Genomic DNA, 26,626 nt, shown 5'->3' with positions numbered 1-26,626 from the left:
AAGCACCTGTAAGTCTGAGTGGGTTACAAGTTCAGATCAGAAATTTTTTTTTTCTGTTTTTATGGAGGTGGTCACATTTGCTGATCAAGTAATCGAAGGCATTTAATTTGCAGCACATGGCTGCTACTTAACCATTAAATTCCTATAGAAGCAGTAAAGCTTTTTCATTTTTACTTTGTCAAATAAATAATGATACAGTGTAATGTGTCATGTATGTGTGGTCATATTTATGTAATTTTAAGACCCACAGAGGACCAGATGGTTTTTGTCCTGTTATGTAAAACGTTAGAATTCAAAGAGTATGTTCACGTGATGGATGGATGTGTTTTCACGCAGGTGTCCATGTGGTTAAATCCATGTTGTATAACAAGTTCCAACTATGTGCTGTAACATTAATATTTCCCTTCACTGAAACTAAAAGCCTCAGACAGGTTCCACCATGATACTGTACCAGTGCAAGTATTTCTAATGAAGACATGGTTTGCCAAGAAAGGAGAGGAACAACTCAGGGCCTGATCTCACAACCTCTGACTCTTGTGTCTGAATGAACGCACTTTTCCACAGAAACACTCCAAAATGGAGAGAAAAGATTTCCTAGAAGGGTGGAGGCTTTTACAACGGGAAGAAGGGAAGAATCTGGCAAGTGTGTTGTTCAACAATCACATATCAATGTTATGGTCTGGTGTTCACAAACTTTTGGCTATGTAGTGCATGTGTATATATATATATATATATATATATATATATATATATATATATATATATATATATATATATACCTAACTAAAAAAGTTGGTAGAGCAGACATGTATTATTTAAAATAGACATTTGTTTTAGCTATTTAAAATGACTTTCTTGTCAGTTGCACTCACAAATACAGACCATATGGATCAGTGCAGTGAGTGATATATTGATATATTGATATATATGTAATTGTATGTAGATATGTAGATTTTTTAATTAATTTTCTTGCTTTGGTAATATTTTCTTCTCCTGTCTGACTGGAAAAAGAATAAAAAATCTCACTGAATTGAACAGTACAGTTATCGGTAATATTAGGACAAAGTGGAACCTAAGTGAAAACGTGTTTCTAATCGGAGGCTTAGCGTTGTGACACGACATTTTCACGTGGGACGCAGTTACATGTTTCATTGATTTTTTTTTTTTGACGTCGCTATCAGAAGGTAACTGTTTGGATTTGTGTCGACTGTTTAAATAACAGAAATGAGGCTTGGATGAATAGTGCACATGTAGAGAAAGTATCGGCAACTAAAAAGCCACGTCTATGTTGTACATCAAACTCTTAAGAGCATTAAAATGTGTTAGAATGAAGGAGGCACTTTGGAGACCAAATGAACAGAGAATGTGATGGTTTTGGATTTGATGTCATGTTTAAAAGCGATGCAATGCGTTTGTTTTTCCATCATATTTTGTTCCTTAGTAGCAGTTGTACTTAATCATGGCACAAAAACCTGCTTATTATCTACTGCACAGCCTTTCAATCCTGTTCCAGGAATACCTCCTGCTCTGTTTGCTTTTAAGGGTTGGGAATATATGATCAAGTTCCACAGACTCATTTATGGTTTGATTTGAAAGTCATGTTTGAATTGAAGTTGAAACTGATAATGCCATTAATTTTGTGCTCCACAGAGATGCCTAAAAAAGGCAGATCAGCAGTAACCTGTCCTGCGAAGAAGAAGCAGGAGGACATGAAAGTGCCTGCTAAACACAGAAAGATGGACTCCACGAGCTCTGAGTCTCCACTGTGCTTCGATTCACCAGCCAGCCTCTTCCAGAGTCTGATCTCACCCACGACTGCGGATGAGTTCTTTCGTGAGTACTGGGAGAAGAAACCGTTGCTGCTGCAGAGGTCAGACCCAGCACTCGTAGCTTATTACCAGTCCCTCTTTCAGCTGTCAGATCTTAAGCAACTGTGTGCCCAGGGCCTGGAGTACGCCAGAGATCTGAACGTAGTACGCTGCGTAAATGGTGAAAAGGTGGTGATGAATAATGAAGGGCGAGTGAAATATAACCAGCTGAGGAAGGATTTTACTCAGAAGAAAGTGACTATTCAGTTTCACCAGCCACAGAGGTTTAAGGTGAGTGATGGAGATTTTCAACATGAAAGCAGAAATGTTTGTGTGAAATGGACGATGAAGTGAAAATCAGACTTTTTTTTTTGTCTGTGTGTGTGTGTGTGTGTGTACAGGATGAGCTGTGGCATATTCAGGAGCGACTGGAGTGTTTTTTCGGGTCGCTGGTCGGATCCAACGTCTACATCACACCTGAGGATTCTCAGGGTCTGCCTCCTCACTATGATGATGTAGAGGTAGCATTGAAAATCATGGCTTTTTTTCAGGGTGGGGTAATTGGAGATGGTCTTTCCTCAGCCTTCTCATGAAGGAGAGGCACTGCTGAGCTTTCTTGGTGATTGAGCTGGGGTAGAGTGACCAGGTGAAGTTCTCCACTAGAGAAACACCACTCTTGACAATCCCACAGAGAATCCATCAATGATCAGTGGTGAATGGCAGCTCTGTGCTCTCTTGAAGTCAACAACCATCTCTTTAGTTTTGTCTCTCTCCATTATCATAACGGAGATGTGGTTTGAGTAGCCGAAGTGTGGGCGGGACTCCGCACGATACGCACTGGAGATGTTTGAGTACTATTATGTGCCAGTATTCCTTAATGGTAGTGGAAGTGGTAGCTCAGTGGTTAAGGCTTTGGGTTACTGATTGAAAGGTCATTGGTTCAAGCCTTAGTATCACCAAGCTGCTACCCGGGACCCTTGAGCAAGGCCTTTAACCCTCTGTGCTTCAGGGACACTGTATCCTGGCTTACTTTGCGCTTTGAACCCAGCTTCCTATGATGCTGGGATTTCACTGTACTGTAATGTACAAGTGGCAAGTAAAAATAAAAAAGCCCCCTCCTATGGATGCCTTCACACTGATATTTACTGAAATGTTCACAATTTCTCCTGCATTCATTTTCTATGAAAATTAGCAAATAAATGCATGAAGGATTGTAGCAATATAAAATGTCACCATAAAACAAATGTAATTAGACTTAACGGCTAATAAGGAAAAGAAGCAGTTGATAGCAATATAGCAGTCTTTGTTGATTGCGTTAATGTAAAGTTATTGTAATATGGAATGACTGTGGGATTTGCATGAATGTAATGTCTATGGAGGCAGACAAGAGATGATGGTGAGTCCTTGGTATTGTTGATGAGGTCGGTTGCGGTTGGATTTTTGTTTTTTGCGGCCTGCGGTTTTGGTCCTGGTAAAACGCAGCCTCCTGCCAAAAGGGGGTGAATACAATCTTAGCTGCCTGCTTCATGGTCCTGTAGAGGTCCTGTAGAGGTGGAAGATTGCAGTCAACCAGCTTCTCAGCAAAGCGAATGACAAACTGCAGTCTGACTTTGCCTTTAGCAGTGGCAGTAGCATCCTGATGGTGATGGAGTAGGTAAGAGTTGACTCAATGATGAAGGTCTAGTCAGGTGCACCTTCACTGACTTTAAGTTGAATTGTATGTTGAATTGTATGCTCAACTCCCACTTGAGGTCCTGCGAGATTTATCCAACAAAGAATACAACGAGTAACACATATAACTACTACAACTATTAAAACAACAATATTTAAATAAATATTCATCTATGTGAAGACACTGATCATGTTAATGATTTCTCACAATAATTAACAACAATGATTTAACAAGGTAGGAAACAGATAGATGCAGCTCGCTGGGAAATGATGCTATGGTGAGCTATTTTTTTAGAAAAGGCCTGCAGGCGACTCACGTGGTCCTTGTGTGTGACCTGTTGCCTGCCGGCACCATGTTGGTGTCCCCTGGTAAACCTACAGCTGTTTTTTTTTTTTTTTTTTTTTTCTGAGCGCCTTTTTCCCTTGTTGTAGGTGTTTATTCTGCAGTTGGAAGGTCAAAAGCACTGGCGCCTGTACGAGCCGACTGTTCCACTGGCCCGAGAGTACAGCACAGAGCCTGAGGAGCGCATTGGAAAGCCCACTCATGACATCATACTGAAGGTAACAACAGAGAGGATCAACCCTGAGCACAGTGCACAAGAACCATCAAGTAGATGCTGAACTGTTTACTCTGCTTCCCTCTGCTGATCCTGTAGTGAACTGCAAATGTGTGCTGAAAAGCGTTACTAAGATTGAGCTAATGTTTTCACTTCAGTTTCCTTGGCAGAATATTAGTCATCCCTTTTCAGTTATTCTTTCACCGATGGACAGAAATCTGTGTACGCTTTATTGTTAACTATTTCCCTTCCTTTAGTGATTTAAAGTGAGTCTGTTTGGATGTTTTTTCCCACAGGGCAGTGCTTTTAATCTTGCTTGCATATGTTACCATTGTGCATCATTATGGTTTTGCTGTGTGTGTGTGTGTGTTTAGGCAGGTGATCTGCTGTACTTCCCCAGAGGAACCATTCACCAAGCAGACACACCAGCAGGAGTGGAGCACTCTACACACCTCACTCTCAGCGCATATCAAATCATGTATGTGAGCTCACACCACCTGAAGTGATGAATTGTGTCCATAAGGTAGTGTAATATTTCTGTATAAACTATATCTTTGTCATTTTTTCCCAAGGTCATGGGGTGACCTTGTGTTGGATGTCTTTCCTGGGTTTATGTTTGACTCTATGAAGAATGACCTCAGCTTGCGTCATGGTTTACCCAGAAACCTCCTTACTGTAAGAGCATTTTTCTTCTTGTTACTTCTTGCAGGACCACATAAAAAAATTCTGTACATGCTGTCAATCCACACTAATTAGTACAGTAATACCTCGGTACTTGTCAACTGTGGGACTAGTCAAATCAGTTACTCGTCACGTTATGACGACTGATAAAATGAACTCAAACCCGAATCTCGCGATGGAACTCGTGAGCGTTTCAGTCTCGTGGCAAAACGGACACCAATAAGTGCCCTCCAAAGCATTCCCTTATGGGTTTTTCAAACCGAATCATGTGTTCTAAAGTGGTTAAAAATGCTACCAAGAAGCCTGGAAAGAATAGCAATTAGTTTTTTTGTTTTGTTTTTTTACTAAGGGACACAAGAAGATATTTAGTGAAAAAAGTGTAAACCTTTACAACCACTTTGAAGTAAAGTAAAATATTTTTTATACAGTATGTGATTACATGATTGTATGCCCTTCAAAACATCATTGTACTATTTATTTTCTTTATTCCTTATACAGACAGTACTTTAAAAACAAACCAGAAAAAAATATTTTTTTTGTCAGTTTCAACATTCATCATGACTTTCGGAGCACAATACAGATGAGAACTGAGGTATTACTGTACTTTAATTTTGTCAAGAAATTTTCCTGACTAATGTACCTATACTACAGTGATGCTGAATTCTTTAATCTGATAGGTCAGATGTTATTGATTGGTTTTTGGAGATCAGCATGATCTCTGACAGTGCTGGTAGAAAGCAAATCACAGGCTCAATTTAAAGTGCTAATTTTATGTTTTCTGTAGAATCACATTATTCACAAGACCAGACAGTATAACATGCTCCATTAAGCAATCAGAGTCTAATAATCAACAAAAGTGTAGTAGGTGTTTACATTTATTAGATAAGTTCTTAAAAGTGTGAATGTTTCGCAAAAGGTTGATCTGCTTTGCACTGCTTGAAAGTCTTCAGGACAGAGGAGTGTGTGCTTTCTGATTTCTAAGTGACCTGAAATGCTGCATTTTCTTATGTACTCAACTTTAAAAGAAAGCAGCTGGTGAGAAAACAACTAAGAGCCACAGTATCATAGGTGATAACAGAAACTAGCTTGTCTTGTGGACATTTCTCAACATGTAATGTGACTTTTAAAAGGATGAAAAGTGGTTGTTTAATAAGATTGGCAAATTGCTGTGGTATAAGAAGAATAAAACACTTCAGGATTTATTGTTATTGGAAATTGTAACTTTGGACTCTGCACTCTACCAGGCTACAGAAGGTTGTGTTAGAAACGCTCACACAATGCTATGTACAGTATCTCACAAAAGTGAGTACACCCCTCACATTTCAACAACCATCTTAGTATATCCTCTCAAGGGACAATACTATAGAAATAAAACTTGGATATATTTTAAAGTAGTCAGTGTACAGCTTGTGTAGCAGTACAGATTTACTGTCCTCTGAAAAATAACTCGATATACAGTCATTATTGTCGAAATAGCTGGCAACAAAATTGAGTACACCCTAAGTGAACATGTCACTGTGTCCAAAGTGTTAAAATTTAGTGTGAGCACCATTGTTATGTAGCACTGCCTTAATCCTCCTGGGCATGGAATTCCCCAGAGCTGCACAGGTTGTTGCTGGGATCCTCTTCCACTCCACATAGCTGCTGGATGTCAGACACATGATGCTTCTCCACCTTCCGCTCGAGAATGCCCCACAGGTGCTCAATAGGGTTCAGGTCTGGAGACATACTTGGCCACTCCATTACCTTCACTATAGTATTGTCCCTTGAAAACATGTAATAAAATGGTTGCTGAACTGTGACTGGTTTACTCACTTTTGTGAGCTACTGTAGAGGGTGATACAGTATCTCACAATAATGCAATGTGCTGCATTATAAATTACACAAAGTTGGACTATAAAGATAGGGGCATCATGACTAAACAAACAGGGAATTTTCTTTCAGCATCTGTATATTCATATGCATTCTGAAAAACTACAACTAAATGTACACAAACAGAATGCATTGGGTATAAACCCATGTTTCTATTAACAATAGAACACAGAAACAAACAAATTTTGAAATGTACAATTTTAAAGGTAATTTTGAATTGGATGGCTGCACTGCATCGAGAAAAAAAAATTGCGACAGGGCACTTTTGTAGAACTGTGTAACGTTCTTTATCAATTTACCAACAGTCTGTATACATGTGTGAACTGAGAAGTCCAGTTGCTGGTAAAGATGATTGTTGTCCCATTCATGTCTGATACAGGATATTAGCTGATCATCAATCAGCAGTTCTTTATTTGGAATTGGGGTTGTACATGTACTTGTATTTTCTAGAAAATGTTTGATTTCTGAATGGCTTCTGTCTGTTTTAACTTTGACCGTATCTTTTCCTTTTTTTAAGTCTGCACACATGGGCTCTGATGTGAAGAAGCAGGTGAGTATGATTCTGAGGAAGCTAGCAGAGCGACTGGAGCAGGACGAACATGATCTGCGTTCCTCCGAGATGAAGAGAGACTTCATCTGCAACAGACTGCCACCATACCACCTGCAAGAGGAAGACCTTGCTCCAGGTGTGTGTGGAAATGTATATTATATCCAGTTGACTTCCAGATAATAAATGCTACCTCTGACCTTCCAAAGCCAAAAAAAATATAAGGACCAGTTACTGTACCCGAATGTGTGCATTTACCCTTAAATGTGTAAAAACAGAGTGGTGCACCTGCTGATAAGCTTTATTTTCCCATTTTTTCCTTCAAGCTGGAAAATTGCCAATGCTGGAGGATTCGGTGTGTGTGCGGTTTAGAGAGCACATCGTTTTGACCCTGGAGCCCAGTCCAAACAACACGGTATGTCTGCATGATTCGGTTGAGCCTACTAGTATTTGTGTCCAACTTTACATGGAAAAAATAAAAAAAACATTCCGCGTGCATGTTTAGGACGAAGCTATGAAGTTGGCAGTATTCGTGCTACACTCGCTGAAGAACAAAAGGGAAACACACATGATGGGGCCTAAGGATCCTTCTGATGAGGAAGATGATGAAGAGGAGGACGAAGAGGATGAGACTGCATTAAAGGTGATATAATTCAGCTGAATTGTATGTAGCTGGAGGTTAGTTATGTTGGTCCAAGTTATTGTGATTCATGTATAACTATACACAAAAGGTAATAATGAAATAACACTAGTAATATTGGTATAAAAAAAGAGCCGTTGAAGAAACATTTTTAAGATGTGAAACATTTTCTAAGTGATTGGGTTTTTGTGAGTGGAAATTTTACTAAATAGAATTTTCTGGCAAACAAATCTAGACTATAATAAGTTTAATTTTAAGGTTGAGGTATTTTTATTTGTTTAACACAGGTTTCCCCATGCTTATGCTTCTGTTTTCTATTCATTTATGCTGCAGGGTCTGGAGTTCCCCATTTTGCACCTCCCTGCTCTGCAGCAGCTCCTTAATGGAGAGCGCCCCCGTGTGGCTGAGCTGCCACTGCAGCAGGATGCTGATAAACTCGGCCTTGTGCTTGGACTCTGGACAGAGGGATTACTGCAGGTCTGCTAACTAGAAAAGAGCTGATATTTGATAGAGGGTAAAAATGAAATTCTTCAGTAAAAAAAAGAAAAAGGCAATCAGAAGTCATGTTGAGGGAAATGGATAGGCACTTCATAGTCTTGTTTATAAGCAACATGGACCTGCTTTGCATCTCTGGACTGTCAAAACAGGATTAAGCTGCTTTACCAATTGGAATATCAGCAGATGGATGTAATGGTTACATGAGAGAAGGACACATGACTGTGTATAACAGTAGAGGTTATTCTTCTGCTATAAACTGGGCTATTGTGTAGTGATGCAAGCAGCGGGTCTGATTGACTTGTTGCAAGGATCCTCTCAGTACCATTGTAGGAACTTCAACACACACACTTTCTCCTGTTCTCTGCTCCTGTTATATTTCAGATTCTGAAATCATCAGATAAAAGGGTGGAACCTGAAAATGTTTCATGTGTCACTGTCATCCTTTATATCATTCAACCAGAACACAAGAATGTAATATATCTTTAATATTAATAACATTTAAAAACAATGCACTTATTAACTGTACATATTATTTCCTTTGCACATGGCATTCAATACATACATCTCTTCCTGAATATCATACACTTAGTGTTCAGTGATAAATCCAGTGATTTTGACCAGCTTTAATTAATTATCTGTACATAGCCTGGCTAACAGAAGTAAGCACTTGCTCTTGGCCTGTGTTTTTCTGAGTAAAGGGAGCTTGACATCATTCATGGTTGAAAGAGGACATCGTTTCGCGCAAAAGGAACATACTAAACTTACGAGAGGGAACACTCCTGTTCAAGTGAGGATCTTGGTAGTGCAAATGTGCTTTGGAGAAGGAAAAATCAGCAAGCATAAATTAGACTGTTTATATTGCCTCAAACAGGAACTGCAAACAGCCCCTTTTATCCTCTACCTCCTCGGCCATTGAATAGTCACGGAATTATGCAGATGGTTTTGGTTGTTGAGTATTAAAAATGAGAAAAACTTGATAAAACAGGCTTTCCTCCTCGTCCAGTTTGAGCCTCTGGTTTTGTTCCAAGCCTTAACATAAAAGACAGCCTTCAGTTTTAGATTTATCCTTATTTGCTCCATCAAATCTGTATCAAATGATTGATTTTGCTCATAAACTGCCTCAACGTCACCCAATGGGTTGAACAAGTTGGTGTGTTTGGGTCAAAATGCAGAATGAGGCTCCTTAGGAGAAGGTTTTGAGGAACAGTGGTTCTTTTAGCCAGTTCCTTTTTAGCTGTGTGGAGGCAGTGCAGTTTCATATAAAACTGTCCAGCATGTTTCAGGGAATTTGATTTCTGACCTCAGCACTAAAGCACCTCTATGTCCCAGAATTGTGTGGCTCTATCAGGACTGAACTCATTCAGGATCAGATGGTCCTTGTCTATTCCACTTCCACCTGAAACACCAACAGTTGATAGGCTTCAGTTAGGCTTCCAAAATGCAATGTGTGAAGTGGCATGGAAATAACATTTTTATTTTCTTTACAATAAAATGTTCTTAAATGCTTTGTATGCAAAATAATGTTTAGATAATAAAAAAATACCTCTCTGATCCAGGACTAGGCTGGGGTTCAAATGAGAGGAGATCGTCCCATTTTCATTTAAACTCCACCTTTGATTCAGTCGCCCATGCTCTTCCCACAAAGCCACTCTGGCACCCACACAGGCCTTTCCACCAATCACAGACATGCAGCCTTTTCCTACCTGTACATGCATTTAAAGCATTTGTCAGACATCCATATCCACAGTGAGCAGAAGTGCTTTGTCTACATCAAAAACATCTCCATGCTAGTTACAAAATGGTCAGGGTCTACACGTAGCACCAGTCGTGCTCTGTAATGCTGTCACTAATAATTCAATGTGTCAATCAATGCTGTGTAATGAAAACTAAGCTGTGCATTGAGCAAGATTACATTTCACTGTGCAGAGCTCAGACTCCAGTTCATAACATCTATGCTTATTTAAACTTCAGGTTTTGATGACATGTGCAACACTACAATTAGTTTAAAGTTCCATAATGCTCTATAGTTAGAAGTCTTTTTTTAGTCATGTTGCACTTAAGTTCTTGAGACTGAGAAACAAACAACAAAAAAAAAGCAATATCAGCCAAGTCTGTTATGGAAAGCTGAATCTGTGCATGGATGATGAGGACTAGCACATACATATAATTACATAAATAGTACGTGTTACCAGTGAGCAGTACTGTGCAATTACAAGAAATTAAACAAACAAGAAAACTTCACTATTCTATATGATAGAAACACTAACCAGAGTATTGAAATATATAAAAATTGTTTCATGTCTTATTTACTATACTTACTACTTACTTATATAGTATGATATTGTTTTATATATTTATATATATATATATATATATATATATATATATATATATATATATATATATATATATATATATATATATATATATATATTAGGGCTGTCAATTGCAATTGCATGATTGTCATGAGTTAACTCGTGATTAATTGCATTATCTGTTCTAAATATACATTAAAATCAATACCGTTCAAGTTTTTAATACTCTAATGGACATGGACAAATATTGATGCTTTATGCAAATGTATGTTTATTATTAGTAAAATCAAACTCAACAAAAATATTCTTGTAAATGATTTTAAATAATTGTGGTGTTTTTAAATTATTTTAATCATCAGGATACAACAGAACCATTGCTATGTTTCCACACGGACGTTTTTTATTGCTGGATGTATGCATTATGGTGGATTTTGGTGTTTGATTTGAGACGTGGGGCATCAGTAAAACAAATGTTTACATAAATATTTTTTTGGCTGATATATATATATATATATATATATATATATATATATATATATACACACACACAGTGGTACCTTGACCTAAAAGTTTAATTTCGTACTGTGGACGAGCTCGTATCTCAATTTGCTCGCACATCAAATCAATTTTCCATATTAAAAAAATACTTAAAATGGCATTAATTCGTTCCAACCCTCAAAATGCCACCCCGTTTTTGTTTCATGTTATTAAATTAGGAAAATACATTTCTAAATAACAATTTTTTTATAAAACATAATAGAAAGAGTATGTAAATATATAATAAGGTTTTATTCAGTTTATTTACCTTGGAGATGAGACGACTTGAGCTAACGAAAACGGCGGGGGATTGTTAGAGGCGATAAGCGGAGGCGGAGGGAAAACGCGTTTTTTACTATCACTCCTGTACACTACGTATCCCTAAACCTTTATTTTTTACTTTTTCTTCTTTGCTTATCCTAATTTTCTTCACAGTCTTCACTTTCTGGCTTCGCTTCGGCATTTAGCAGCGGCGTCTCGAGCTCGTACCTCAATTTTTTGCTCGCGTAACAAAGCAAAAAATCGACCGAGTGACTGCTCGTACCTTGAAAACTCGTACATTAATGCACTCGTAGGTCAAGGTACCACTGTATATATCACATCACACATACACACACTTACAAAATAAGTATTGAACACGTCACCATTTTTCTCAGCAAATTAATATCAGCTGGTTCAATCCCAACTGAGGGCCTGTATAAAGGTGTCCCATTACCAAGGTGTCACACAAGAAACATTTTATGATGGGTAAAAGCAAAGAGCTTTCTTCGCAACCTTAATGTTGCAAAACATACTGATGGCATTGGTTACAGAAGAATTTCAAAACCTCTGAATGCTCCAGTGAGCACTATTGGGGCCATAATCTGGAAGTGGAAAAAACATCATTTCACCATACGCCGGACACAAGCTGATCCTCGCAAGATTTCAGAAGAGTTATCCAAGAGGCAAGGACCACTTGTGGAAGGCTTCAGAAAGACCTGGAATTAGTGGGTACAATTGTTTCAAAGAAAATAATTCATGCATTCAACCACCATGGCCTGTGTGCACGCTCACTACGCAAGACTCCACCTCTGAAGAAAAAGCATGTTGGAGCTCGTTTAAAGTTTTTCTACACAACATTTGGACAAATCTCTGAAATACTGCGAGAATATAGTCTGGTCAGATGAGACCAAAATTAAGCTCTTTGGATGCTATAATACACCATGTTTGGAGGACAAATGACACTGCACATCACCCCAAAAACAATACCATCAGTGAAGTTTGGAGGTGGGAACATCATGGTGTGGGGCTGGTTTTCAGCATATGGTACTGGCAACTTCATACAATTTAAGAAAGGATGAATAGAAAAATGTACAGAGACATTCTTGATACCATCGACCAGGAAGATGAAGATGAAACGAATGTGGACATTTCAGCAGGACAACGATCCCAAACACAGCCAAGGAAACTCTCAGTTGGTTACTGAGGGAGAAAATAAAGCTGCTAGAATGGTCCAGCCAATCACCTGACTTGAATCCAACTGAAAATCTATGGAAAGCGCTAAAGATCAGAGTTCATAGAAGAGGCCTACGGAAGTGTGTGGAGGAATGGGCCGAAATCACACCTTAATCACACCAAAATCACATCCATACAGGACTCGTCTTGAAGCTTACCATCATCAAAGGCTTTTGTATGAAGTATTAAATACATCGTGTTCGATACTTTTTCCCTGTGTCATTTCACATTATTACACATAACTTCATTTATGGACATGTATGGTTTGATTTCTTTGCATGTGTGGATTGGATGGGTTATTACCAACATCTGGTAAAGATTTGTCAATAGCACCATAAGAAATAAATTTACTGAGAAATATGGTGACGTGTTCAATACTTATTTTATCCGCTGTGTGTGTGTGTGTGTGTGTGTGTGTGTGTGTGTGTATATATATATATATATATATATATATATATATATATATATATATATATATATATAATTGTATATAATTTAGACAACCACTTAATATTTTTTTTTTTAAATTAGAGCTGTAACTTAATAATGAAAAGTATAGCAGCATTTTCTCTAAAGCTCACAGACTACTGGACCCCACTATAGCATGTAATTTTATGATCAAATGATCAAATGGAAAAAAGCACATTTTCCAGTCTTCCTCTATATTCAGCACTGCTTACCTTGCTCTTGAGCTGAGACTGTGTGTACATCCAGTGCTGTGTGTGTAGTGAGTGTTCAGCAGGATGCAGTGAGATTCGGGCTGGACATGGGCGTCCTCCGGTACTTTCTAAAGTCAGTGCCATCCCCAGAGCTCGATTCTGCACCCGTACATACACCCGTCGCTGTGGAGAGAAGAACCTTTAGTTATACGTTAAATAGCAGTGTATAATCACCACCTTCTTAACTACAGTACAGAGATGTACTAGATGTGAGACTTAATAAGAACAACATATTTGTACATAGAAACCTTAGCAAACATTCGCCTGAACTAAACAGATGATAATGTAATACGATGTACACATAGGTGTTTTAACAACCTAATTAAAGAAAGAAAATCCCTGAAGCGCTCATCCTACATCTTCACTCCCACACAGGCCGTATCTAAACATAAACACACACGCAGACCTTGCTGTCAGCACTATCTACTTATGTAAATGCATATCTTTTTAGGAATGAGTGGGCTTTATCAGGGCACTACAGACCACTGCACAGACACAAACACGCACACAAAGTCTCAAAAGTCTGATAATGAGTGGGTGAGATTTTGCGCTGAATAAATTACGTTTTTCAGAAAAATACAACTGAAAACAAGAAAGAATATAGATGCTAGAGAGAATTCGTTTTCTCTTTATTTTAATTTTTAGTCTATTTTCAGCACTAGTAAAAAAACATGAGCAATTCTCTGTTACAATATACACTCCCTGGCAAATAAAAGTCTGAATTTAACTAAGCAGATCGGTAAGATTTTATCCACTGGATAAATACTGCAGCAATTAATATGATTTAGCTGGAAGCAAGTTATTTAAACCTAAATGAGACAGTAAGTACCTTCTCATTTCTTTAACAACCATGTAGGAACACATCCTGTGGTCATGGAAAAGATGCCTTTGGTTTAGAATGGTCAAATGAAAAAAAAAAGGAGATTGCTGAAACTACTAAAATTGAGTTAAGAACCGTCCAACACATTATTAAAACCTGGAAGTACAGTGGTAACCCGTCATCTTCGAGGAAGAAATGTGGTTGGAAAAAAAATTCAATGATCATGATTAGAGATCACAAAACTTTTGGTGAAGAAAAAAAAAAAAAACAGAACTCATGGCTATGTTAATGGTGAAAGCAAGAGCATACACTTACACTTATAAAGAACATTCTTATTCATTCTTTATAACCGCATCATCTGTGTAAAGCTGCTTTGAGGCAATGTTAAAAAGCGCTATACAAATAAAAATTAATTGAATTGAAAGAGCATGAATATTAAGACTCATTGGGATTAAACAGCTGTGTAGCCTTACTTAAACCACTTATCAGTCAGGCTAATCAGAAAAAAAAAGCTTCAGTTTGTTAGGGAGGATAAAGATTGGACTCTAGACCAATGGAAAAGGGTCATGTGGTCTAATGAGTCCAGATGTGGCTATTTATTTATTCCCTGTTCCTCTCAGAGTAAGAAAAGAGTCAGATTAAATGATGCATCCATCATGCCTAGTGCCTAGAGCCTGTGGGGGCAGCTTTATGATCTGAGGTTGCTTCACTTAGTTAGGTCTTATTTTAGCAACGTTATATGCACAAAAATTTAGGTTGGCTGATTACCTGAAAATACTATTGGAACATATTTTTTTAATCAATGGATTTTCCCTGATGGCATGGGTATGTTCCAGGATGACGATACCAAGATTCACTGGGCTCAAATTTTGGGAGAGTGGTTTAGAAAGCACGAGACATTATTTGCCACATGGACTGGCCACCGCACTGTCCAGACCTTAACCCCACTAAGAATCTCTGGGATGTGCTGAAGAAGATTTTATGCAGTGGCCAGACTCTCCCATTGTCAATACAAGATCTTGGTGAGAAATTAATGTAATTCTGGATGGGAAAAAATGTTTAGATGTTGCATAAGCTTAGCAAAACAATCTCATGAATGTGTGCCTTAATCAAAGACAAAAGGCAGTTCAACTATTAGTGTTTTTTTTTTTTTTTTTGGCCAGGCAGTATTGTACAGAATTTTTGATAGTTTTTAATTGTTTCATACACATTGAGTGAGACTTTCATTCTCTCATACAACCGGTCAGGTTCTATCACATTTTGACTGGTTGCAGCTTACCTGTCTAAGTGGGTGGAGGGATCCGATGGTGTCCCAGCCACTGTAATCACACCAACATTGAATCTCACCAGGCTCTAGTAGCAGCTGCCGGCCCTTAAACTGGCTGAATTCATACAGCACCCACCTGTAAGGGTCACCAACAGACATACACCCATTATTATATAGACAAAATTTATATATATATATATATATATATATATATATATATATATATATATATATATAAATTTATATATATTATATATATATATATATATATTTATATATATATATATATATATATATATATATATATATATATATATATATATATATATATATATATATGAATGAATATTTAGAATCAAAAGCTTTACAGGCCACTGTTGACTTTAAGAGACTGAGTAAAGAAGTTGCTCATGGTCTCCATGGGTAAATCTGTCACAGTCTCCAACCCCTCGAATGAGCTCAGTGAAAAAAGACTGATGGAGGGTTCAGAGAAACTCTGCGAAGGGTAACACAGACAGGCTTAGATTAATAATCATAATCTGTGAACTAAAAGCGTCATTTGGTATGACTGCTGTATAAATTAAATGCATAAATTATAATTTAATGTGACCACTTCAGATTTTCAGCAGTTACGTCAATGAGCATTTAAAACTATATTCTAATAGCAAGATAGCAAAAGAACTAAGGCTTTCAATTCAGTTTAATTTAATAGCGGTTACTATTAAATGCAGCACATTTAGAAGTACTACAAAAAAAAAAGTTTTTAAATAAACGCGTCTGAATCAAGGCTTACATATTGAATGGGTTTAAAGGATTTAACGCCTGTTGCCATGCAGCCAAAGGAGGTGAGGTCTGGATAAAGGCCCTCTTCAAGGACAAACTGGTTACCACAGAAACCCCTTTCATCATACAGCAACCACCTAAATGTTGAAAGACAGGGACACAGGGAGACTTTACTGTAAATGCTAACTGTATCTGCCAGTTTACTGCAGCACTGGGGGTGTATTGAACAAGGTGTTCATGTCAGTGGAATCGGACATCTCACCTGCCCTGAATTAATCGAAATGACATAGGATTTAACATGCCACAGTCTGCCACCGCGTTGTCAAATTCTCTGCTCTCTCCTACAAAGCATGGTTTGCTGTAGGCACACAGCTACACGCACACACACACACACACACACACACACAATAAGATACAAAGCAAACTTGGACAGAAAGCTGACTTAGCAGTGCAATTACAGACTGCCAATTATGACAGAATTGTCAACTACAAGTAGTTTCAATCTGTTTAAGCAGCAAATAACTGCTTTATTTTGATACACTTAACAAACTCACCATGAATTTTGGATCCCTTTCTCCACAAAGCTCCTTAAAAAGTAAATTGATTTTAAAGTCAGTTATGTTCATGTCCACTTGAGGCTTTTCGGTTTAGGACATTGACTGAAATTCTTTTTATATATAAGTTCAGAAACTAAAGTACAAGTACAAGAAAAAATGGTCCATTATTAAACCTTGTATACCAACAATCCAGGGTGTACTTACCCTCCGTACAGGCCTAATAGAGATAGGTGAACTCTTAATGCCACCCCAATCTAATGATCCAGAGTAACAGCCCTTCTCAAGTATACACTGTTCTCCTGTGAAATATTTGCCGCTGTAGGCTACCCACCTGAAAACATTGCAAATAATCTGGTTATATTCAGAGTATTTTTTGCAGGTTTACTCAAATGGTTTATTATTTACAGCTAATTATTTTAGAGTGCATAAGCCATAGAAATTCAACAATAATTAACCAAGAGTTTAATGTGAATGCAAGAATCAAATCTGGGACAGAATCCCTGGGAACTTAATAAAATAATGCTTGTGTGTGCATAAAGCTGTACGTTTTCTCATAGGTAATTTAAAACAAAAAAGCAAAAATAGGACAAAATATTTTGCCAGATGAACAGCATTAGAGATGACGCAGTCATTTATTGAACAAATAAGTAACAGACAAAAAAATGCACAATAATAAAGAAAATGCATGTTTAAAACAACCTCCCTTATGCATTTAAAGTATCTTTAACAAATTCATTATATGAGTGTTATACTTCGCAGTCTGTGAACGTGCCTCTAATTATCATTGTAAATAGGTTTAAATGATTATAAACTTGAACAATACCAGGTATTGAAAATTGAACTTCCTGTAAATCATCAAGAATATATCATCAAATAAAATTCTGAGCCCAGAATTTTTGAGGAACTAGACCCTGTGATATATTAAATTGCTAATGAATAAAAAGTGCTTTATTGTCTTACTCACACTCCACTTTTAACATAGATGGTGTTTGCATCATTCACCGACCCACTCTGCTGCAGGTCTGCTGCATCCTGGTCCACAAGCTCGACCTGCTCTCCACAGTTATTAAGCGACACTGCAGGCTCAATGAAATCCTGAAATAACCACAACATTTCCACCTTAACTAAAACCCACTCGACAATTCCAGGAACCATTATTATAAATAGAAAATTATAAAATTTTTTCTATTAAAGTACAGAATGATTTAAATAGTTGTTGGACACTGGCTTGTTTGTAAAAATCATTGCTGAACCACAGATTCATGTTCACAATGAGATCCAGCAACAGGAGTTCCTTAGATTAGCAGGAAAAAAAAACCACATCTGCCTGAACGTTTTAATAAAAGGCTACGGTTGAAACATCTTTACCTTACCCATAACAGTCACCTATCCGTCTTTACTTCCTCCCTTTACTACTTCTCTGGCTTTACGTGTTTTTTAGCTGGCTATAGCAAATACTTACTATGGATTATAATGTGCCTTTTAATAAGAGGTAAACATGTGAGTCAAACTGGGTCAAAGCCTTAAAGCATCAAATTCTGACCCAGTTTCAGCCCCACCACATGCACAAATATGACTTCTCTAAAAATTCTAGTGAACGGGATGTTATAAAAGAAAGATGATAATAGGCACATTTAAGTGAATGCCAGTGTGCTTGCGTATGTTGCGAGTGTATACATCAAGGGTTACATTGACTAGTCAACACATTTAACACTGTGGGTATGTCAAGTGTCAATGGTATAAACAGTCAGGAAGATGAAAAGGAGAAGTAGGCAGATAGAAAAAAAAACCATTTCAAACTGATTGGAGGTAATTCTTCAGTCAAAAATTAATTAATATCCTTTTGCTCTAATTAACATTTTCATACACCTTTACATGAAAGCCAGGAGAAAGTCAAATCAGTGACATATGCCAGCTCAATAATGCTAAGACTGGAGGTAAAGATTAAAACATTTCAGAATCTGCTGTAGACATTACAAATTGATGAGGTTTGATTCTTTGCCACACAAATAAATTGTTTAAAAAAAAATAAAAAATGCAAAGAAATATATACAACCTATATACAATATAAACGTACACCGATCAGGCATTATATTATGATGTCGTGACATGTGAAGTGAATAACACTGATTATCTCTTCATCATAGCACCTGTTAGTGGGTGGGATATATTAGGCAGCAAATTAACATTCTGTACTCAAAGCTGATGTGTTAGAAGCCTAACGAGGGCCAAATTATGATGGCGAGATGTCTGGGTCGGAGCATCTCCATAACTGCAGCTCTTGTGGGATGTTTCAGGTCTGCAGTGGTCAGAATCTACCAAAAGTAGTCCAATGAAGGAACAGTGCTAAACTGGAAGTTAATGCTGTTAATGCGGTTCAGGACTGTTTTGGCAACAAAAGGGGACCAACACAAACCAAAGCAGTTGGTCATAATGTTATGCCTGATCTGTGTATTTTCTTTTAACTATGGGAAAAATAATTACTAGTAAAACTATTAGCAAGATAATAACAAATCAGCTAGTCTGTGTTTGTGTGTGTGTGTGTACTCACAGCTTGAAGGAAGCGGCAAGACCTTAGAACATTTCCTGGTCCACTGAAGAGTGTACTACAGTCGCTGTACTCGCCCTCTTCCAGTAGACATTGCTGCCCTCTGTAGTTCTCAGACGAATAGCCCACCCACCTGTAAGACAGTGTGCATAACTGTAACCTTTGCCACAGTAACCATTGAATCATCGCAGCACAGAACTTAGAATAAGCTCACCAAATGCACACGAATACACATCTTATAAATCTTGACAAACATACCAACCATTAAAACATACAGTAAAAATCTCTTTTCTTTCAGTACTGCCATATAAGTGCATGACTAAGAGTCGTGAAAATGCAATCCCTGTCCCAGGTAATAGAGAGGGAATGTCAGCAAAACAAAGAAACTCATATCAGCCATCTTCCGCACCCAAATACTAGAGCCCACAGATGCAATCTGTTTATATACTCTTACAGACACACTCACACGTGCTCCCTTTAAAACACACAACTGCTCTTAAGCGTGTTAACTATCGGCTCTGTTTGCAGAAGGTGGGAACAAGAACAACAAATTTGTTTAAGTTGTGTCTTGCTGCAGTAATGTTTTACTCATATGCTCTCACACACACACACATGCACACACAATGTCCATCTGTGGTCATTCTAAGTGGATGGAAGGAAATGATTGTGAGCACGTAAAATAAGTGTGCTCACACCCACACACACGCGTAATGTGGTTCTGGGTATCGACGCTTATTCACAAGTATGCACGATTACACGACCAGATGCAGCACAATTTCCTTAGAAATGCCACCTTCATTGGAAAAGAGTGTGACGTGCATCGTTTACTGTAACAGAGTCACTAGCACCTTTGCGCTTGCTGAAAAATTGTTTATGTGTGTGTGTGAAAAAAAAACACTCACACTCCTCCAGTGACTCGAAGAGAGGAGACATGAAGTACTCCCTCTGCAGTTTCTAGGCTGGGTGTGTTCTCCAGTAGCTCCTTACTCTGACCCTGAAAGAGTGGCTTCTCATACATCACCATCTATGCAGGGACACAAGAGAACATTTATCCTCACTGAGGCGCATATGGTCATATTACATTTGCAGTATGAATGCTAATGTGGTCCTATGAGTTAACCCTATGAGCCCTATGAGAGAACCAAGAGGATTTTCTTCTAAAAATGTTTCCATGTTTCACAAGTTTTACACTGTTCACCTGCACTGCTGACACATGTAGGTTTGGGCATGGCTGTTTTGCAAACCATGTTTTTTTTTTTTTATATATATACTGTATGTGTAAAATCTGTATAGTAAACATGTACTCCTAACATGACTTCTATCATACCTGGATTTCCTCTTACTGTCATAAGCACTCCCTTTCCAGACATGAGCTCAGAACTCCTGTCTCTGTGTTCAGGCTAACTGCAAGCACATCAATATTTAATATTTGATATTTCACAGTTTATAGCTATGTCCACCAGACATTAATTAGAGCTGTTTGAAGGAATGATTTTCTTTTAATACTCAAACTGTCATAGTATGCTTCCATAATATATCTAACATATATATCTAACATATTTATAACATGGTATAATTCCATGAATTAATGTATGTATGCAATTTATTTTTAATTTCAGTTTTTACCCCTTACATGCGACATTATTAGCCAACAAATTTAACACTCAGGCAACACAGACAGAGTATGGGTAAAGCTTTCATAAACTGAACTGAGTACATAAGTAATGTACTTGAAATAAATATATATACAGTATCTTCCAAAAGTGAGTACACCCCTCACATTTCAGCATCTTAGTATACAATACTATAAAAATTTAAATTAAATATACTTTGTGCAGCTTTTATAGCCATATAGATCTCTTCAGAAAAATAACTCAGCATACAACTATTATTGTCAAAATAGCTGAGTACACCCTAAGTTATAACAGCTGGACATCATTTACTGTAACCATGCAAAGCCACATCTCCTTTTCGTCATGTTTTTGTCTGCTTGACAGGACCATACACATTTGTGTATCTTGTATTTAAGCAGTTAGAATTCAGTGCTTTGAGTACAATTGACTCATACTGACCACTGGATGTTTAACATGGCACCTCATGGAAAAGAACTCTCTGAGTTCTTGAGAATTAGAATTGTTGCTTTCCAGAAAGATGGCAGAGGCTATAAGAAGATTGCTAACACCCTGAAGCTGGGTTACAGTACAGTGGCCAGGGTAATACAGAGGTTTTCCAAGACGAGTTCCACTCGTTGCACCAGAATTAAGCCTCTTCTGAAGCTGGCTCAGAAGAAAGACAACCTGTCCAACAGCATTAAATACTGGAACATGTCCTGTGGTTTGAAAAGCTTGTAAACTTGCTTGGCTCAGATGGTGTCCAGCATGTGTGGTGATGCCCTGGTAAAGAGTACCAAGAAAATGTTGTCTTGCCTACAGTCAAGCATGGTGGTGCTGCTGGTACTGGGGAGCTGCGGTTCATTGAGGAACACATGGATTCCAACATGTACTGTGACATTCTAAAGCAGAACATGATGCCCTCCCTTCAGAAACTGGGCAAACGGCAGTTTTCCAAAATAATAACGACCCCATACACACTGCCGAAATAACAACTGCCTTGCTGAGGAAGCTGAAGGTGAAGGTGATGTAGTGGCCAAGTATGTCTTCAGACCTGATCCCTATTGAGCACCTGTGGGGCATCCTCAAAAGGAAGGTGGAGAAGCGCCATGTGTCTAGCTCCATGATATCATTATGGAGGAGTGGAAGAGGATCCCAGCAACAACCTGTGCAGCTCTGGTGAATTTCATACCCAGGAGGATTAAGGCAGTGGCAGATAACAATGGTGCTCACACAAAATATTGACAGTTTTGTGATATATATATATATATATATATATATATATATATATATATATATATATATATATGAAGGGATGTAATGGTATATATATTAGGGGGTATAATGGTACACAAATGCACAAATTATTTCTGCATTGGCAACTTCGTCCTTAGCTATTGTTTAATATTGTAAATTATGCAAAAAAAATGAGCTGTTCATGTATACATTTTACTACTACTTGTAACTTTGCCTCAGTTAGGTCTTGTTTTTCCTTACCTTTGGATCCAGAGGTCTTCGTACTCTCAGACCTCCCTGCAGACAGAATAAGTGGTAAAAATAAGAAATTTATGTACCATATATGCTGTTCATAGGACATGAAGTGTCTGCACCCAAGGAAAAAACTATAAAAATATACACACCTTTTAAACAAAACAGTTTAGCGGTGCCACTAAGCATATTAATTGCTTTTCCTGCAGATTTTGCTAGGTTATTATACAGATACAGTACCAAATTAATGATTTAAATACTACACAAATGCTTCTCTGCTGTAATCTGATCTTTTGAGGCAGATGTGGGGTTAGAATCTATGCCAGGGTGAGAGAGGTTAATGTTGCCGCACCATTCTCAGTGGACGTAGTGACCGCACACAGGAGATGGGAGAAAACTGCAGAACGGGTGTGGTCAGGCCTCCAGCTTCCAAAACTGTGAGATTTCCAGTGAATCCAGCTCCATCATAGGCCACCCAGCTATGGTTAGAAAAAGATCATAACTGGATTGATGTCAGGAAAGAAGCTTGCCAGCCAGCTACAGAGGCACACCAGACACACACAAAACAAGTCAGTCTGGAAAACTCTGCTTAACTCTGTGACTATAACACCAAAGTAAACTATATTTAAAGCAAGGCGGACACTTGTGAGTATTTTATAACCAATGGTAATTTAAAGGCGTCAAATTGTGCTCCAGGATGTTAACACATTGTTGTCACACTTTATAATTATGTCTTGCCAGACACATCAGCACACAGTCCTTTCACTGACACACATTATAATATGACTTGAGAAGCAAAAAAAAGTAAAAAAAAATAAAAAAATTATCACTGCCACACTTACATTTACAGCCACAAAAATCCCACCTTAATGTTAACCTGAGAGCTGAAACTGACCCAGAAATAATTGTCATCACAGCTTTTTAACTGACAGTGTAATTAATCTTGAAAAATGACCTTTTGCTACCGAAACTGCCTTATCTCCATTCATAATGAGTGCAAGATTTGTCCTGGGAGGAGTCACCACTTTAGCCGTAACGCGATCCCTTTCCTGAAGACCCACTTATACAAGCAGCAGAACAGGAACAGTGGACCAGGAAATGGCTTTTCCTTCACAGGTGCAGTTTTCAAGAACACACCTATGACTCAGCACTAAACAATGCAACAAAGCCAGTAGGGACAAACAGCCCTTCAAGCTCGGACACTCCTGCAGTGAATTTAACGTAGCAACAGTAAAGTCAATGTAACCTGAGCTGTTCTGATTGCTATTTTGGCAACGATTAGCAAGTCACGGACACAAGATGTTACAAAGATTCTTCAGCCTGCATTTCCTTAATACCCCAAACAGACATGAAGCATGCAGAAAATATATATTAAAAAATGGCATTCATGTTGCAAATGCAAGGTATACTGTATATCAAGCATAAAACATGCCTTACCATCCAGAGGACACACTGAGATCAGAGAGGTGGACGTGTGTGCCTATGTTGTCAGCTTCAGAGTGGAGACAAACTGGCTCTTTCTTCATACTACCCGATATATTAATATGAATCTCTGGAAAGGTGTCATCCTAAAAAATGATTATAAAATATCATACAGTGTAAAGCAGTGGCCACAGATATTTCACATGCTGGTTTACATTTTGAGATTAGGTATTTATTAAATTTTCTCCTCATGTATTTATGGCTGGACAATAAATGTGTGTTAGGTGCATCTAATGGCCAATGTTATCATTAGGATTATAAAAGGCTGATAAAAACTGTGGTATAGGGGAGAATTTTTTGAAGATTTATACCTTCACTGCTCTCCTGATGGAGCCAACAGACAATGGGGCAGGAGCAGAGGGTTTGATCTCTCTAGTCTCTCCACTTGATTGTATAGTTTGTCCCTCCTCAAGCAGGATGCATGAACCCTGGTATCTTCGCTCCACATACAGTAACCAGCTGCAATGCACACAAACAGTCTGAACTTTCATTACCCATCACACAAAAAATACACAGCAACCCAGTTTTTCCTCATAATGATACTCAAACAGCTCCAAGGACATTTCCATAGGGACAAAACCACTCCCTCTGTTTCTGTATCTTTAGATACTGTCCATTGTCAAGCCATAGAGATTCGACAAGCTAGTATAGTAGTAGTGCATCTATTTCACTCTCTTTCTCATTCCTTTCAGTTCTATAAGTAAATCTGTTAAAAAATTGTCAGTTAAACCATATCAAGAGTATAAGGTTTAAGTTAAGAAAAAAAAAAAAGCTCCATCTTTTGCTAAATTAATAGTCCATCAAAGCACTGCTTGCTGCTGTGACACAGCAGGAATCATCTGATCGATCCAACAGAAGGATGTGTGTGAAAAGTTTACTGCAACGCTCACTGCCTCCTTGCTTGGCCTGTGGCATGATCAATAATCTGAATCAAAAGCAGTAAATCAAATTTAAAAGAAAGTCCACTAAGTGCAAGAATACAGTTCTTTGCTCCTATCCGATTTCCCGCTGAACCACACGAATCTGCAGCCAGCTCAACAAAAGCTTGTTTAAAGAAAGGTTTAGACAGACTCTTACACACACTAACTCCCAAAGAGCTCCAGCTCCTTAGAAAAATTCCAGCTAGCTTTTTACCTGCCGATAGTTGTCCATTACATGTAACACTATATGCATGATTTGGAGCCAATGACATTTCATTAGTAAGTGATAGTTAGGGATTGAGATTGAAAAAGTAGTTTAAAGCACTCAGGTGCAGTTCCCTCTAAAAGTACTAATAGAGCAAGGCTAATTCTTTTGCTTTTATAATACAATGATTACATTCGGGGTTAATAAATATATCATAAACAGATTAGAGATTACAGATCAAAATTTTACCTTTTTGACACCTTTTGTTTTAACCCACCAATTTTTTTAAATGAACATGTGACTGACAGGAGTTTTCTTATTGCTCAGGTGTGCAATTTGAGATTAATTGCTTAAACATGTATACCAACATTATGATTAGAGAGTTATGAAAAAAAGTAAGAACATTCGAAAATATATGTTGCTATTTAATTCAGATTAGCAGGCAAATCTCTCTTGGTTCTTCTTACTCGCCCACTCCGGCATAATGTCAGACCCAGAAATTGAACACCCAGTATTGTGGATCCACTGCATAAGCACTTAGTATAGTTGAATGTGAGCTCCTCAATAGAACAACATTCATAGCAGAACACAGGCAAAACTTTATGTAATGAAGACAAACTGAACCACCAAGAAACACACACACACACACACACACACACACACACACACACACACTACATAGAAACTCCGCCCACCTGTCCTGCTCTATGTTAAATTAAAAGACAAATACTTGTAGTAAGCATCAACCAGAAGCTAAAGAACAGGCCAAATGGCTTAAAATAGAGATTTACTACACACTGACTGTCTCCCAGCAGTGCTTCTGCAGTAGTTGATCTACGGAACTGTGGGTGAATTATAAAGGGAGATTTGTAAAAGTCACACTGCAGTTAAAATTAGAGCAAAGCCCCCTTTAAATCCTTAATCCCATCATGATTACATTTATTGTGTAACAAAGGTCCAATAAACATTCTTACCACCCTCTCTGGGCCTGGATTGTGGATTCTTGTGGAAACAAAATTCCGTCTGCATCCTCCACGTCCCCACAGATCTCAATCTTTTTCCCACATGGTGACAGACCCTCGTAGATGTGCAGCTGCATCATTAGGCATGGTCATTAGCGATTCATCATCAGTATACGATCATTAGAGAGCCACCATTATGAAACAGTTGGGTTTGATATTTTATACTATTATAATACTATATTGTACTATTTATATTTTTAACAGCAGAAATATGAGCTGCATTAATCGCGCTCGTTAGTAATATCAGTGCCAGTAAAATGAATTTGCCTCAACGCATTAATTTGGACAGCCCCAATATAAATATATATGTGTGCCCAATTGAACAGGTATTTAAATAATACGAAGCTCTGTGTTCAGTGATTATTTTTGGCAGATGTTGCACCTAAAGAACTAAAACTGCATTTGTAGATATATAAAATATAACTGTCATTTACCATTTACAATAAAAACTGTAATATTGCTTCATGACACAGAAAACCAACGAACAACCTATCATGAAACGTACTAAATTTGTGACAATGCAAGGCTTTGCAGTGATTAACGCATCTAATAGAGCCCTCTTTGTCAGACGGTTAATCGCTGGAA

The 26,626-nt window shown here is 37.9% G+C and overlaps 2 protein-coding genes across 6 annotated transcripts in view; one reads left to right on the top strand and one right to left on the bottom strand.

Annotated features, from left to right (window-relative positions):
- Nucleotides 1-434: 434 nt before the first annotated feature.
- On the top strand, nucleotides 435-8,693 carry riox2 (ribosomal oxygenase 2). The gene is made up of 10 exons (XM_046860330.1): nucleotides 435-643; nucleotides 1,651-2,099; nucleotides 2,210-2,329; nucleotides 3,912-4,040; nucleotides 4,411-4,514; nucleotides 4,609-4,711; nucleotides 7,107-7,275; nucleotides 7,463-7,551; nucleotides 7,642-7,779; nucleotides 8,110-8,693. The coding sequence occupies exons 1-10, from the start codon at nucleotides 577-579 to the stop codon at nucleotides 8,260-8,262; spliced, it is 1,521 nt and encodes a 506-aa protein (XP_046716286.1). The 5' UTR covers nucleotides 435-576; the 3' UTR covers nucleotides 8,263-8,693.
- A 49-nt stretch (nucleotides 8,694-8,742) lies between these two features.
- LOC124393030 overlaps nucleotides 8,743-26,626 on the bottom strand; it is a 39,654-nt gene continuing 21,770 nt past the window's right edge. For all 5 annotated transcript variants that reach the window (XM_046860326.1, XM_046860325.1, XM_046860327.1 and 2 more), the window contains 17 exons: nucleotides 25,994-26,112; nucleotides 24,206-24,353; nucleotides 23,850-23,980; nucleotides 22,765-22,891; nucleotides 22,422-22,457; nucleotides 20,217-20,338; nucleotides 19,318-19,447; nucleotides 17,731-17,861; nucleotides 16,971-17,097; nucleotides 16,764-16,796; nucleotides 16,472-16,581; nucleotides 16,220-16,346; nucleotides 15,795-15,922; nucleotides 15,439-15,562; nucleotides 13,301-13,462; nucleotides 9,818-9,977; nucleotides 8,743-9,670 (listed from right to left, as the gene is read on the bottom strand). In XM_046860326.1, the coding sequence (XP_046716282.1) occupies nucleotides 9,582-9,670; nucleotides 9,818-9,977; nucleotides 13,301-13,462; nucleotides 15,439-15,562; nucleotides 15,795-15,922; nucleotides 16,220-16,346; nucleotides 16,472-16,581; nucleotides 16,764-16,796; nucleotides 16,971-17,097; nucleotides 17,731-17,861; nucleotides 19,318-19,447; nucleotides 20,217-20,338; nucleotides 22,422-22,457; nucleotides 22,765-22,891; nucleotides 23,850-23,980; nucleotides 24,206-24,353; nucleotides 25,994-26,112 (2,004 nt within the window). In that variant the 3' untranslated portion in view covers nucleotides 8,743-9,581. The remainder of the gene's footprint in view (nucleotides 9,671-9,817; nucleotides 9,978-13,300; nucleotides 13,463-15,438; nucleotides 15,563-15,794; nucleotides 15,923-16,219; nucleotides 16,347-16,471; nucleotides 16,582-16,763; nucleotides 16,797-16,970; nucleotides 17,098-17,730; nucleotides 17,862-19,317; nucleotides 19,448-20,216; nucleotides 20,339-22,421; nucleotides 22,458-22,764; nucleotides 22,892-23,849; nucleotides 23,981-24,205; nucleotides 24,354-25,993; nucleotides 26,113-26,626) is intronic.

The sequence above is a fragment of the Silurus meridionalis genome, chromosome 11 (assembly GCF_014805685.1).
Source record: "Silurus meridionalis isolate SWU-2019-XX chromosome 11, ASM1480568v1, whole genome shotgun sequence".
NCBI lineage: Eukaryota > Metazoa > Chordata > Actinopteri > Siluriformes > Siluridae > Silurus > Silurus meridionalis.
The sequence above is the reverse complement of the archived record's forward strand: the minus strand, read 5'-3'. Positions and strand labels throughout refer to the sequence as shown.

Bases quoted from the DNA above. Each gene is read 5' to 3' on its own strand.
- riox2 (XM_046860330.1), top strand. From the start codon at position 577: ATGGAGAGAAAAGATTTCCTAGAAGGGTGGAGGCTTTTACAACGGGAA. The intron at 644-1,650 runs GTGTGTTGTTCA...TGTGCTCCACAG, and splicing joins AGAAGGGAAGAATCTGGCAA to AGATGCCTAAAAAAGGCAGA. The intron at 4,712-7,106 runs GTAAGAGCATTT...CCTTTTTTTAAG, and splicing joins TACCCAGAAACCTCCTTACT to TCTGCACACATGGGCTCTGA.